The sequence below is a fragment of the Callionymus lyra genome, chromosome 8 (assembly GCF_982586985.1).
Source record: "Callionymus lyra chromosome 8, fCalLyr1.hap1.1, whole genome shotgun sequence".
Lineage (NCBI taxonomy): Eukaryota > Metazoa > Chordata > Actinopteri > Syngnathiformes > Callionymidae > Callionymus > Callionymus lyra.
In genome coordinates this window covers 29,740,681-29,756,500 of record NC_141825.1, presented here as the reverse complement: position 1 = coordinate 29,756,500, position 15,820 = coordinate 29,740,681, and the positions used below count along the sequence as shown (strand labels likewise).

The 15,820-nt window shown below is 27.1% G+C and overlaps 1 protein-coding gene across 4 annotated transcripts in view; it reads right to left on the bottom strand.

The window, feature by feature from the left end:
- The window catches only part of tjp1b (tight junction protein 1b), a 91,947-nt gene extending 77,782 nt beyond the window's left edge, over positions 1 to 14,165 (bottom strand). For 2 of the 4 annotated variants that reach the window (XM_087797188.1, XM_087797190.1), the window contains exon 1: positions 13,972 to 14,163. In XM_087797188.1, coding sequence (XP_087653314.1) covers positions 13,972 to 14,069 — 98 coding nt within the window. In that variant the 5' untranslated portion in view covers positions 14,070 to 14,163. Of the gene's footprint in view, positions 1 to 13,971 lie in introns of all 4 variants that reach the window. The other 2 variants (XM_087797187.1, XM_087797186.1) reach the window with 2 other exon arrangements.
- Positions 14,166 to 15,820: the final 1,655 nt, after the last annotated feature.

Below are 15,820 nucleotides of genomic sequence, written 5' to 3'. Positions count from 1 at the left end.
AATAACAAACATATATATTGATATAGTTGTATAATAATAAACATATATATTGATAAAGTTGTATAATAATAAACATATATATTGATATAGTTGTATAATAATAAACATATATATTGATATAGTTTTATAATAATAAACATATATATTGATAAAGTTGTATAATAATAAACATATATAATGATATAGTTGTATAATAATAAACATATATATTGATATAGTTTTATAATAATAAACATATATATTGATAAAGTTGTATAATAATAAACATGTTAAATGACATAGTTGTATAATAATAAACATATATATTGATATAGTTGTATAATAATTAACATGTTTAATGATATAGTTGTATAATAATAAACATGTTGAATGATATAGTTTTATAATAATAAACATATATATTGATATAGTTGTATAATAATTAACATGTTTATTGATATAGTTGTATAATAACAAACATATATATTGATATAGTTGTATAATAATAAACATATATATTGATAAAGTTGTATAATAATAAACATATATATTGATATAGTTGTATAATAATAAACATATATATTGATATAGTTTTATAATAATAAACATATATATTGATAAAGTTGTATAATAATAAACATATATAATGATATAGTTGTATAATAATAAACATATATATTGATATAGTTGTATAATAATAAACATATATATTGATATAGTTTTATAATAATAAACATATATATTGATAAAGTTGTATAATAATAAACATATATATTGATGTAGTTGTATAATAATAAACATATATATTGATATAGTTGTATAATAATAAACATGTTTATTGATATAGTTGTATAATAATAAACATATATATTGATAAAGTTGTATAATAATAAACATATATATTGATATAGTTGTATAATAATAAACATATATATTGATATAGTTTTATAATAATAAACATATATATTGATAAAGTTGTATAATAATAAACATATATAATGATATAGTTGTATAATAATAAACATATATATTGATATAGTTGTATAATAATAAACATATATATTGATATAGTTTTATAATAATAAACATATATATTGATAAAGTTGTATAATAATAAACATATATATTGATATAGTTGTATAATAACAAACATATATATTGATATAGTTGTATAATAATAAACATATATATTGATATAGTTTTATAATAATAAACATATATATTGATAAAGTTGTATAATAATAAACATGTTAAATGATATAGTTGTATAATAATAAACATATATATTGATATTGTTGTTTAATAATAAACATATATATTGATATAGTTTTATAATAATAAACATATATATTGATAAAGTTGTATAATAATAAACATATATATTGATATAGTTGTATAATAATAAACATATATATTGATATAGTTGTATAATAATAAACATATATATTGATATAGTTGTATAATAATAAACATGTTTATTGATATAGTTGTATAATAATAAACATATATATTGATATAGTTGTATAATAAAAAACATGTTTAATGATATAGTTGTATAATAATAAACATATATATATTGATATAGTTGTATAATAATAAACATATATATATTGATATAGTTGTATAATAATAAACATGTTTATTGATATAGTTGTATAATAATAAACATATATATTGATATAGTTGTATAATAATAAACATATATATTGATATAGTTGTTTAATAATAAACATGTTAAATGATATAGTTGTATAATAATAAACATGTTTATTGATATAGTTGTATAATAATAAACATATATATTGATATAGTTGTATAATAATAAACATATATATTGATATAGTTGTTTAATAATAAACATGTTAAATGATATAGTTGTATAATAATAAACATGTTTATTGATATAGTTGTATAATAACAAACATATATATTGATATAGTTGTATAATAACAAACATATATATTGATATAGTTATATAATAATCAACATATATATTGATATAGTTGTATAATAACAAACATATATATTGATATAGTTGTATAATAACAAACATATATATTGATATAGTTGTATAATAATAAACATATATATTGATATAGTTGTATAATAACAAACATATATATTGATATAGTTGTATAATAACAAACATATATATTGATATAGTTGTATAATAATAAACATATATATTGATATAGTTATATAATAATAAACATATATATTGATTTAGTTGTATAATAACAAACATATATATTGATATAGTTGTATAATAATAAACATATATATTGATATAGTTGTATAATAACAAACATATAAATTGATATAGTTGTATAATAACAAACATATATATTGATATAGTTGTATAATAACAAACATATATATTGATATAGTTGTATAATAATAAACATATATATTGATATAGTTGTATAATAATAAACATATATATTGATATAGTTGTTTAATAATAAACATGTTAAATGATATAGTTGTATAATAATAAACATGTTTATTGATATAGTTGTATAATAACAAACATATATATTGATATAGTTGTATAATAACAAACATATATATTGATATAGTTATATAATAATCAACATATATATTGATATAGTTGTATAATAACAAACATATATATTGATATAGTTGTATAATAACAAACATATATATTGATATAGTTGTATAATAATAAACATATATATTGATATAGTTGTATAATAACAAACATATATATTGATATAGTTGTATAATAACAAACATATATATTGATATAGTTGTATAATAATAAACATATATATTGATATAGTTATATAATAATAAACATATATATTGATTTAGTTGTATAATAACAAACATATATATTGATATAGTTGTATAATAATAAACATATATATTGATATAGTTGTATAATAACAAACATATAAATTGATATAGTTGTATAATAATAAACATATATATTGATATAGTTGTATAATAACAAACATATATATTGATATAGTTGTATAATAATAAACATATATATTGATATAGTTGTATAATAATAAACATATATATTGATATAGTTGTATAATAACAAACATATATATTGATATAGTTGTATAATAACAAACATATATATTGATATAGTTTTATAATAATAAACATATATATTGATATAGTTGTATAATAACAAACATATATATTGATATAGTTTTATAATAATAAACATATATATTGATATAGTTGTATAATAATAAACATATATATTGATATAGTTGTATAATAATTAACATGTTTAATGATATAGTTGTATAATAATAAACATGTTGAATGATATAGTTTTATAATAATAAACATATATATTGATATAGTTGTATAATAATAAATATCTTGAATGATATAGTTTTATAATAATAAACATATATATTGATATAGTTGTATAATAATAAATATCTTGAATGATATAGTTTTATAATAATAAACATATATATTGATATAGTTGTATAATAATTAACATGTTTATTGATATAGTTGTATAATAACAAACATATATATTGATATAGTTGTATAATAATAAACATATATATTGATAAAGTTGTATAATAATAAACATATATATTGATATAGTTTTATAATAATAAACATATATATTGATAAAGTTGTATAATAATAAACATATATATTGATATAGTTGTTTAATAATAAACATGTTAAATGATATAGTTGTATAATAATAAACATGTTTATTGATATAGTTGTATAATAATAAACATATATATTGATATAGTTGTATAATAAAAAACATGTTTAATGATATAGTTGTATAATAATAAACATATATATATTGATATAGTTGTATAATAATAAACTTATATATATTGATATAGTTGTATAATAATAAACATGTTTATTGATATAGTTGTATAATAATAAACATATATATTGATATAGTTGTATAATAATAAACATATATATTGATATAGTTGTTTAATAATAAACATGTTAAATGATATAGTTGTATAATAATAAACATGTTTATTGATATAGTTGTATAATAAAAAACATGTTTAATGATATAGTTGTATAATAATAAACATATATATATTGATATAGTTGTATAATAATAAACATGTTTATTGATATAGTTGTATAATAATAAACATATATATTGATATAGTTGTATAATAATAAACATATATATTGATATAGTTGTATAATAAAAAACATGTTTAATGATATAGTTGTATAATAATAAACATATATATATTGATATAGTTGTATAATAATAAACATATATATATTGATATAGTTGTATAATAATAAAACATGTTTAATGATATAGTTGTATAATAATAAACATATATATATTGATATAGATGTATAATAACAAACATATATATTGATATAGTTATATAATAATCAACATATATATTGATATAGTTGTATAATAACAAACATATATATTGATATAGTTGTATAATAACAAACATATATATTGATATAGTTGTATAATAATAAACATATATATTGATATAGTTGTATAATAACAAACATATATATTGATATAGTTGTATAATAACAAACATATATATTGATATAGTTGTATAATAATAAACATATATATTGATATAGTTATATAATAATAAACATATATATTGATTTAGTTGTATAATAACAAACATATATATTGATATAGTTGTATAATAATAAACATATATATTGATATAGTTGTATAATAACAAACATTTAAATTGATATAGTTGTATAATAATAAACATATATATTGATATAGTTGTATAATAACAAACATATATATTGATATAGTTGTATAATAATAAACATATATATTGATATAGTTGTATAATAATAAACATATATATTGATATAGTTGTATAATAACAAACATATATATTGATATAGTTGTATAATAACAAACATATATATTGATATAGTTTTATAATAATAAACATATATATTGATATAGTTGTATAATAACAAACATATATATTGATATAGTTTTATAATAATAAACATATATATTGATATAGTTGTATAATAATAAACATATATATTGATATAGTTGTATAATAATTAACATGTTTAATGATATAGTTGTATAATAATAAACATGTTGAATGATATAGTTTTATAATAATAAACATATATATTGATATAGTTGTATAATAATAAATATCTTGAATGATATAGTTTTATAATAATAAACATATATATTGATATAGTTGTATAATAATAAATATCTTGAATGATATAGTTTTATAATAATAAACATATATATTGATATAGTTGTATAATAATTAACATGTTTATTGATATAGTTGTATAATAACAAACATATATATTGATATAGTTGTATAATAATAAACATATATATTGATAAAGTTGTATAATAATAAAAATATATATTGATATAGTTTTATAATAATAAACATATATATTGATAAAGTTGTATAATAATAAACATATATATTGATATAGTTGTTTAATAATAAACATGTTAAATGATATAGTTGTATAATAATAAACATGTTTATTGATATAGTTGTATAATAATAAACATATATATTGATATAGTTGTATAATAAAAAACATGTTTAATGATATAGTTGTATAATAATAAACATATATATATTGATATAGTTGTATAATAATAAACATATATATATTGATATAGTTGTATAATAATAAACATGTTTATTGATATAGTTGTATAATAATAAACATATATATTGATATAGTTGTATAATAATAAACATATATATTGATATAGTTGTTTAATAATAAACATGTTAAATGATATAGTTGTATAATAATAAACATGTTTATTGATATAGTTGTATAATAAAAAACATGTTTAATGATATAGTTGTATAATAATAAACATATATATATTGATATAGTTGTATAATAATAAACATGTTTATTGATATAGTTGTATAATAATAAACATATATATTGATATAGTTGTATAATAATAAACATATATATTGATATAGTTGTATAATAAAAAACATGTTTAATGATATAGTTGTATAATAATAAACATATATATATTGATATAGTTGTATAATAATAAACATATATATTGATATAGTTGTATAATAAAAAACATGTTTAATGATATAGTTGTATAATAATAAACATATATATATTGATATAGTTGTATAATAATAAAACATGTTTAATGATATAGTTGTATAATAATAAACATATATATATTGATATAGTTGTATAATAATAAACATATATATTGATATAGTTGTATAATAAAAAACATGTTTAATGATATAGTTGTATAATAATAAACATATATATATTGATATAGTTGTATAATAATAAACATATATATATTGATATAGTTGTATAATAATAAACATGTTTATTGATATAGTTGTATAATAATAAACATATATATTGATATAGTTGTATAATAATAAACATATATATTGATATAGTTGTTTAATAATAAACATGTTAAATGATATAGTTGTATAATAATAAACATGTTTATTGATATAGTTGTATAATAAAAAACATGTTTAATGATATAGTTGTATAATAATAAACATATATATATTGATATAGTTGTATAATAATAAACATGTTTATTGATATAGTTGTATAATAATAAACATATATATTGATATAGTTGTATAATAATAAACATATATATTGATATAGTTGTATAATAAAAAACATGTTTAATGATATAGTTGTATAATAATAAACATATATATATTGATATAGTTGTATAATAATAAACATATATATTGATTTAGTTGTATAATAAAAAACATGTTTAATGATATAGTTGTATAATAATAAACATATATATATTGATATAGTTGTATAATAATAAAACATGTTTAATGATATAGTTGTATAATAATAAACATATATATATTGATATAGTTGTATAATAATAAACATATATATATATTGATATAGTTGTATAATAATAAACATATATATATTGATATAGTTGTATAATAATAAACATATATATATTGATATAGTTGTATAATAATAAACATATATATATATTGATATAGTTGTATAATAATAAACATATATATATATTGATATAGTTGTATAATAATAAACATATATATATTGATATAGTTGTATAATAATAAACATATATATATATTGATATAGTTGTATAATAATAAACATATATATATATTGATATAGTTGTATAATAATAAACATATATATATATTGATATAGTTGTATAATAATAAACATATATATATTGATATAGTTGTATAATAATAAACATATATATATATTGATATAGTTGTATAATAATAAACATATATATATATATTGATATAGTTGTATAATAATAAACATATATATATTGATATAGTTGTATAATAATAAACATATATATATTGATATAGTTGTATAATAATAAACATATATATTGATATAGTTGTATTTCTGTCTTCACTCAAGATGAAGTAAAGTTTAATCACTGATGAAAGAATGAAAGGATGAAAGAATGAAAGGATGAAAGAATGAAAGGATGAAAATGCCTGTGATCGTGACTCGTCTGAAGATGCTTCAGATGAACTTGTTCTCGTCTCATCAGCTCAACTCGTCATTTTCACTTCACTCATATGACCTGTTGTTTCCATAGCAACGGACAAACTTCACTTGTGTCTATTGAGTTTCTACTGAAGTGATGATTCATGTGTTCACTTGTGTTTATTGAGTTTCTACTGAAGTGATGATTCATGTGTTCACTTGTGTTTATTGAGTTTCTACTGAAGTGATGATTCATGTGTTCACTTGTGTTTATTGAGTTTCTACTGAAGTGATGATTCATGTGTTCACGTGTGTCTATTGAGTTTCTATTGAAGTGATGATTCATGTGTTCACTTGTGTTTATTGAGTTTCTATTGAAGTGATGATTCATGTGTTTATGTGTGTCTATTGAGTTTCTACTGAAGTGATGATTCATGTGTTTATGTGTGTCTATTGAGTTTCTATTGAAGTGATGATTCATGTGTTCACTTGTGTTTATTGAGTTTCTATTGAAGTGATTATTCATGTGTTTACGTGTGTCTATTGAGTTTCTACTGAAGTGATGATTCATGTGTTCACGTGTGTCTATTGAGTTTCTACTGAAGTGATGATTCATGTGTTTACGTGTGTCTATTGAGTTTCTACTGAAGTGATGATTCATTTGTTCACGTGTGTCTATTGAGTTTCTATTGAAGTGATGATTCATGTGTTCACGTGTGTCTATTGAGTTTCTATTGAAGTGATGATTCATGTGTTTATGTGTGTCTATTGAGTTTCTACTGAAGTGATGATTCATGTGTTCACGTGTATCTATTGAGTTTCTACTGAAGTGATGATTCATGTGTTTATGTGTGTCTATTGAGTTTCTACTGAAGTGATGATTCATGTGTTTACGTGTGTCTATTGAGTTTCTACTGAAGTGATGATTCATGTGTTCACGTGTGTCTATTGAGTTTCTATTGAAGTGATGATTCATGTGTTTATGTGTGTCTATTGAGTTTCTACTGAAGTGATGATTCATGTGTTCACGTGTGTCTATTGAGTTTCTATTGAAGTGATGATTCATGTGTTTATGTGTGTCTATTGAGTTTCTACTGAAGTGATGATTCATGTGTTCACGTGTGTCTATTGAGTTTCTATTGAAGTGATGATTCATGTGTTTATGTGTGTCTATTGAGTTTCTACTGAAGTGATGATTCATGTGTTCACGTGTGTCTATTGAGTTTCTATTGAAGTGATGATTCATGTGTTTATGTGTGTCTATTGAGTTTCTACTGAAGTGATGATTCATGTGTTCACGTGTATCTATTGAGTTTCTACTGAAGTGATGATTCATGTGTTTATGCGTGTTTATTGAGTTTCTATTGAAGTGATGATTCATGTGTTCACGTGTGTCTATTGAGTTTCTACTGAAGTGATGATTCATGTGTTTATGTGTGTTTATTGAGTTTCTACTGAAGTGATGATTCATGTGTTCACGTGTGTCTATTGAGTTTCTACTGAAGTGATGATTCATGTGTTTACGTGTGTCTATTGAGTTTCTACTGAAGTGATGATTCATTTGTTCACGTGTGTCTATTGAGTTTCTACTGAAGTGATGATTCATATGTTCACGTGTGTCTATTGAGTTTCTATTGAAGTGATGATTCATGTGTTTATGTGTGTCTATTGAGTTTCTACTGAAGTGATGATTCATGTGTTCATGTGTGTCTATTGAGTTTCTACTGAAGTGATGATTCATGTGTTTATGTGTGTCTATTGAGTTTCTACTGAAGTGATGATTCATGTGTTTATGTGTGTTTATTGAGTTTATATTGAAGTGATGATTCATGTGTTCACGTGTGTCTATTGAGTTTCTACTGAAGTGATGATTCATGTGTTTATGTGTGTTTATTGAGTTTCTACTGAAGTGATGATTCATGTGTTCACGTGTGTCTATTGAGTTTCTACTGAAGTGATGATTCATGTGTTTACGTGTGTGTATTGAGTTTCTATTGAAGTGATGATTCATGTGTTCACGTGTGTCTATTGAGTTTCTACTGAAGTGATGATTCATGTGTTCACGTGTGTCTATTGAGTTTCTACTGAAGTGATGATTCATGTGTTTATGTGTGTTTATTGAGTTTCTATTGAAGTGATGATTCATGTGTTTACGTGTGTCTATTGAGTTTCTACTGAAGTGATGATTCATGTGTTCACGTGTGTCTATTGAGTTTCTATTGAAGTGATGATTCATGTGTTTATGTGTGTCTATTGAGTTTCTACTGAAGTGATGATTCATATGTTCACGTGTGTCTATTGAGTTTATACTGAAGTGATGATTCATGTGTTTATGTGTGTCTATTGAGTTTCTACTGAAGTGATGATTCATGTGTTTATGTGTGTTTATTGAGTTTCTACTGAAGTGATGATTCATGTTTCCACGTGTGTCTATTGAGTTTCTACTGAAGTGATGATTCATGTGTTCATGTGTGTCTATTGAGTTTATACTGAAGTGATGATTCATGTGTTTATGTGTGTCTATTGAGTTTCTACTGAAGTGATGATTCATGTGTTTATGTGTGTTTATTGAGTTTCTACTGAAGTGATGATTCATGTGTTTGCGTGTGTCTATTGAGTTTCTATTGAAGTGATGATTCATGTGTTCATGTGTGTCTATTGAGTTTCTACTGAAGTGATGATTCATGTGTTTACGTGTGTCTATTGAGTTTCTATTGAAGTGATGATTCATGTGTTCATGTGTGTCTATTGAGTTTCTACTGAAGTGATGATTCATGTGTTCATGTGTGTCTATTGAGTTTCTACTGAAGTGATGATTCATGTGTGTATGTGTGTCTATTGAGTTTCTATTGAAGTGATGATTCATGTGTTCACGTGTGTCTATTGAGTTTCTACTGAAGTGATGATTCATGTGTTCACGTGTGTCTATTGAGATTCTACTGAAGTGATGATTCATGTGTTCACGTGTGTCTATTGAGTTTCTACTGAAGTGATGATTCATGTGTTTATGTGTGTTTATTGAGTTTCTATTGAAGTGATGATTCATGTGTTTACTTGTGTCTATTGAGTTTCTACTGAAGTGATGATTCATGTGTTCACGTGTGTCTATTGAGTTTCTACTGAAGTGATGATTCATGTGTTTACGTGTGTCTATTGAGTTTCTATTGAAGTGATGATTCATGTGTTCACGTGTGTCTATTGAGTTTCTACTGAAGTGATGATTCATGTGTTCACGTGTGTCTATTGAGATTCTACTGAAGTGATGATTCATGTGTTCACGTGTGTCTATTGAGTTTCTACTGAAGTGATGATTCATGTGTTTATGTGTGTTTATTGAGTTTCTATTGAAGTGATGATTCATGTGTTTACTTGTGTCTATTGAGTTTCTACTGAAGTGATGATTCATGTGTTCACGTGTGTCTATTGAGTTTCTACTGAAGTGATGATTCATATGTTCACGTGTGTCTATTGAGTTTCTACTGAAGTGATGATTCATGTGTTCACTTGTGTCTATTGAGTTTCTACTGAAGTGATGATTCATGTGTTCACGTGTGTCTATTGAGTTTCTACTGAAGTGATGATTCATGTGTTTACGTGTGTCTATTGAGTTTCTACTGAAGTGATGATTCATGTGTTCACGTGTGTCTATTGAGTTTCTACTGAAGTGATGATTCATGTGTTCACGTGTGTCTATTGAGTTTCTATTGAAGTGATGATTCATGTGTTCACGTGTGTCTATTGAGTTTCTATTGAAGTGATGATTCATGTGTTTATGTGTGTCTATTGAGTTTCTACTGAAGTGATGATTCATGTGTTCACTTGTGTCTATTGAGTTTCTACTGAAGTGATGATTCATATGTTCACGTGTGTCTATTGAGTTTCTACTGAAGTGATGATTCATATGTTCACGTGTGTCTATTGAGTTTCTACTGAAGTGATGATTCATGTGTTCACTTGTGTCTATTGAGTTTCTACTGAAGTGATGATTCATGTGTTCACGTGTGTCTATTGAGTTTCTACTGAAGTGATGATTCATGTGTTTACGTGTGTCTATTGAGTTTCTACTGAAGTGATGATTCATGTGTTCACGTGTGTCTATTGAGTTTCTACTGAAGTGATGATTCATGTGTTCACGTGTGTCTATTGAGTTTCTATTGAAGTGATGATTCATGTGTTCACGTGTGTCTATTGAGTTTCTATTGAAGTGATTATTCATGTGTTTATGTGTGTCTATTGAGTTTCTACTGAAGTGATGATTCATGTGTTCACGTGTGTCTATTGAGTTTCTACTGAAGTGATGATTCATGTGTTTATGTGTGTCTATTGAGTTTCTACTGAAGTGATGATTCATGTGTTTATGTGTGTCTATTGAGTTTCTACTGAAGTGATGATTCATGTGTTCACGTGTGTCTATTGAGTTTCTACTGAAGTGATGATTCATGTGTTCACGTGTGTCTATTGAGTTTCTACTTTGCTTTTAAACGATAATTCTGATGTTATTAAAGACTTAAGGTCAAAGTTCATCAACTTCATGTTCTTCTCTCATGTAATCTCTTCTTTTTAGAGACAAAAATGTTTGTTCATTTTAATGTAGTGACTGTAGTCCAAAAATACACTTTTTCATCAAACACCTTCAAACTTAAAGCTCCACATGAAGAACTGATCAGACAAACAAGTGTTAAAAAGAACAGATGACTCTGAAGAGAAAGAACATGAAGTTTGATGAACGATGACTTCACTGGTGATGTTAGGAAGTAAACTAATGTCCACAAGAAGAAATGGAGAGACAGATGGTTGTTGCTGAGAGGAGGAGGAGTGAGAGTGAGGAGTGAGAGAGGAGTGAGAGAAGAGTGAGAGGTGGAGTGACATAAGTGAGGGAGAGGAGGAGGAGTGAGAGGAGAAGTGAGAGAGGTGGAGTGAGAGAGAAGTGAGAGAGGAGTGAGAGAGTTGGAGTGAGAGAGGTGGAGTGAGAGAGGAGTGAGAGAGGTGGAGTGTGAGAGGAGTGAGAGAGGTGGAGAGAGGAGGAGTGAGATAAGTGAGAGAGGTGGAGTGTGAGAGGAGTGAGAGGAGGAGTGAGAGAGGTGGAGAGAGGAGGAGTGAGATAAGTGAGAGAGGTGGAGTGAGAGAGGAGTGAGAGAGGTGGAGAGAGGAGGGAGAGAGGAGTGAGAGAGGTGGAGTGTGAGAGTAGTGAGAGAGGTGGAGAGAGGAGGAGTGAGATAAGTGAGAGAGAAGTGAGAGAGGAGGAGAGAGGAGGAGTGAGATAAGTGAGAGAGGTGGAGTGAGAGAGGAGGAGTGAGAGAGGAGTGAGAGAGGTGGAGAGAGGAGGAGTGAGATAAGTAAGAGAGAAGTGAGAGAGGATGAGAGAGGAGGAGTGAGATAAGTGAGAGAGGTGGAGTGAGAGAGAAGTGAGAGAGGGGGAGTGAGAGAGGAGTGAGATAAGTGAGAGAGGAGTGAGAGAGGTGGAGAGAGGAGGAGTGAGATAAGTGAGAGAGAAGTGAGAGAGGAGGAGAGAGGAGGAGTGAGAGAGGAGTGAGAGAGGTGGAGAGAGAGAGGAGTGAGAGAGGAGGAGTGAGATAACTGAGAGAGGTGGAGTGAGAGTTTGGCTGCAGCAGAATAACAACAGGAGAGAAGATGTTCGACAGTTTATTCTCACAAAGAAGAAGATGTTGATGAACAGGAAGGAAGTTCGAGGAGAAGCGATGACGTCATTGAACTTTACAAAGTGATGAACATGCAGGAGCTGATGGAGAAGTTGATGGAGGAGCTGATGGAGGAGCTGATGGAGGAGTTGATGAAGGAGCTGATGGAGGAGCTGATGGAGGAGTTGATGGAGGAGTTGATGAAGGAGCTGATGGAGGAGCTGATGGAGGAGCTGATGGAGGAGTTGATGGAGGAGCTGATGGAGGAGCTGATGGAGGAGCTGATGGAGGAGTTGATGGAGGAGCTGATGGAGGAGCTGATGGAGGAGTTGATGAAGGAGCTGATGGAGGAGCTGATGGAGGAGCTGATGGAGGAGTTGATGGAGGAGTTGATGGAGGAGCTGATGGAGGAGCTGATGGAGGAGCTGATGGAGGAGTTGATGGAGGAGCTGATGGAGGAGTTGATGGAGGAGCTGATGAAGGAGTTGATGGAGGAGTTGATGAAGGAGCTGATGGAGGAGCTGATGGAGGAGCTGATGGAGGAGCTGATGGAGGAGTTGATGGAGAAGTTGATGGAGGAGCTGATGATGGAGCTGATGGAAGAGCTGATGGAGGAGCTGATGGAGGAGTTGATGGAGGAGCTGATGGAGGAGGTGCTGCAGTAGCATGAGCTTTGACTTGTTCCGGAGGTGGGAGGACATTTCATGTCATCATCATCAACATCATTAACATCCACATCTTCATCATGAACAACAACAACATCTTCATCATCATCATCATCATCATCATCTTCATCATCTTCATCACCATCATCGCTCACACTCACCACATCCTCTTCCTGGGCGGGAGACAGTGTTCTTTGTTGGAGGCTGTGACCCCCAGAGCGAGCTGCATCACCGTGATGTATTTCTGGTAGTTCACCATGACGTCCACAGAACCGCAGGTACCGACGAGCCTTAGATCCGAGCCTTAGATCCGAGCTGTAGATCCGAGCTGTAGATCCGAGCTGTAGATCCGAGCTGTAGATCCGAGCTGTAGATCGAGCTTCTCCGCTGCGGCTCTCCTCACATCTTCATCATCTTCATCATCATCGCCATTTCCAGCAGCGCTGACGCTCTGACGGAGGAAACACTCGCCAGGACTCGTGTCTGCAGACACTCCGACCTCACAAACCTCGTCCATCCATGTTCGTCAGCAGCGCCGCTCATTCTTCTCCTCCTCTTCCTCCTCCTCTTCCTCCTCCTCTTCCTCCTCTTCCTCCCAGGCTTGGAAACACTCGCGAAAAACGCTGCAGCGTCTGTGTGTGTGTGTGTGTGTGTGTGTACAGTGTAGTCAGAGGGGAGGAGGGAGAGAGAGAGAGAGAGAGAGAGAGAGAGAGGGAGAGAGGGAGAGGGAGGGAGAGAGAGAGAGAGAGGGCGAGAGGGAGAGAGAGAGAGGGAGGGAGAGAGAGAGAGGGCGAGAGGGAGAGAGAGAGAGAGAGAAAGAGGGAGTGAAGGAGAGAGAAAGAGGGAGAGGGAGAGAGGAGAGGGAGGGAGGGAGAGAGAGAGAGAAGAGAGAGAGAGAGAGAGAGAAAGAGAGAGAAGAGAGAGAGAGAAAAGAGAGAGAGAGGGAGAAAGAGAGAGAGAGAAAAGAGAGAGAGAAAAAGAGAGAAAAGAGAGAGAGAAGAGAGAGAGAGAGAGAAAAGAGAGCGAGAGAGAAAAGAGAGAAAGAGAGAGAGAGAGAAGAGAGAGAGAGAGAAAAGAGAGAAAGAGAGAGAGAGAAAAGAGAGAGAGAAGCTCAAGCTTGTCTCTGATATTTAGTGAATCAAACAAATGTTGTTCTTCCAGAAACATCGATTGAACTCGAGCCCAGAAACATTTGAAGTCAAATAAAAGAAGAAAGAAATGAAAAATCTTTGAAGGTTTTTTTTCTGTTTTCTCTCAATCCTGGAATATTGTTTAAAGTCACTTTAATTATAATATTAATAATCATGTTAAAGTCATAGTAATTATAATATGAAACATCGTGTAAACCATCATATTAACCATCATATAAACCATCATATAAACCATCATATAAACCATCATATAAACCATCTTATAAACCATCATATAAACCATCATAGAACCATCATATAAACCATCATATAAACCATCATAGAACCATCATATAAACCATCATATAAACCATCATAGAACCATCATATAAACCATCATATAAACCATCATATAAACCATCATAGAACCATCATATAAACCATCATATAAACCATCATATAAACCATCATATAAACCATCATATAAACCATCATATAAACCATCATATAAACCATCATATAAACCATCATAGAACCATCATATAAACCATCATATAAACCATCATATAAACCATCATAGAACCATCATATAAACCATCATATAAACCATCATATAAACCATCATATAAACCATCATAGAACCATCATATAAACCATCATATAAACCATCATAGAACCATCATATAAACCATCATATAAACCATCATATAAACCATCATATAAACCATCATAGAACCATCATATAAACCATCATATAAACCATCATATAAACCATCATATAAACCATCATATAAACCATCATATAAACCATCATAGAACCATCATATAAATCATCATATAAACCATCATATAAACCATCATAGAACCATCATATAAACCA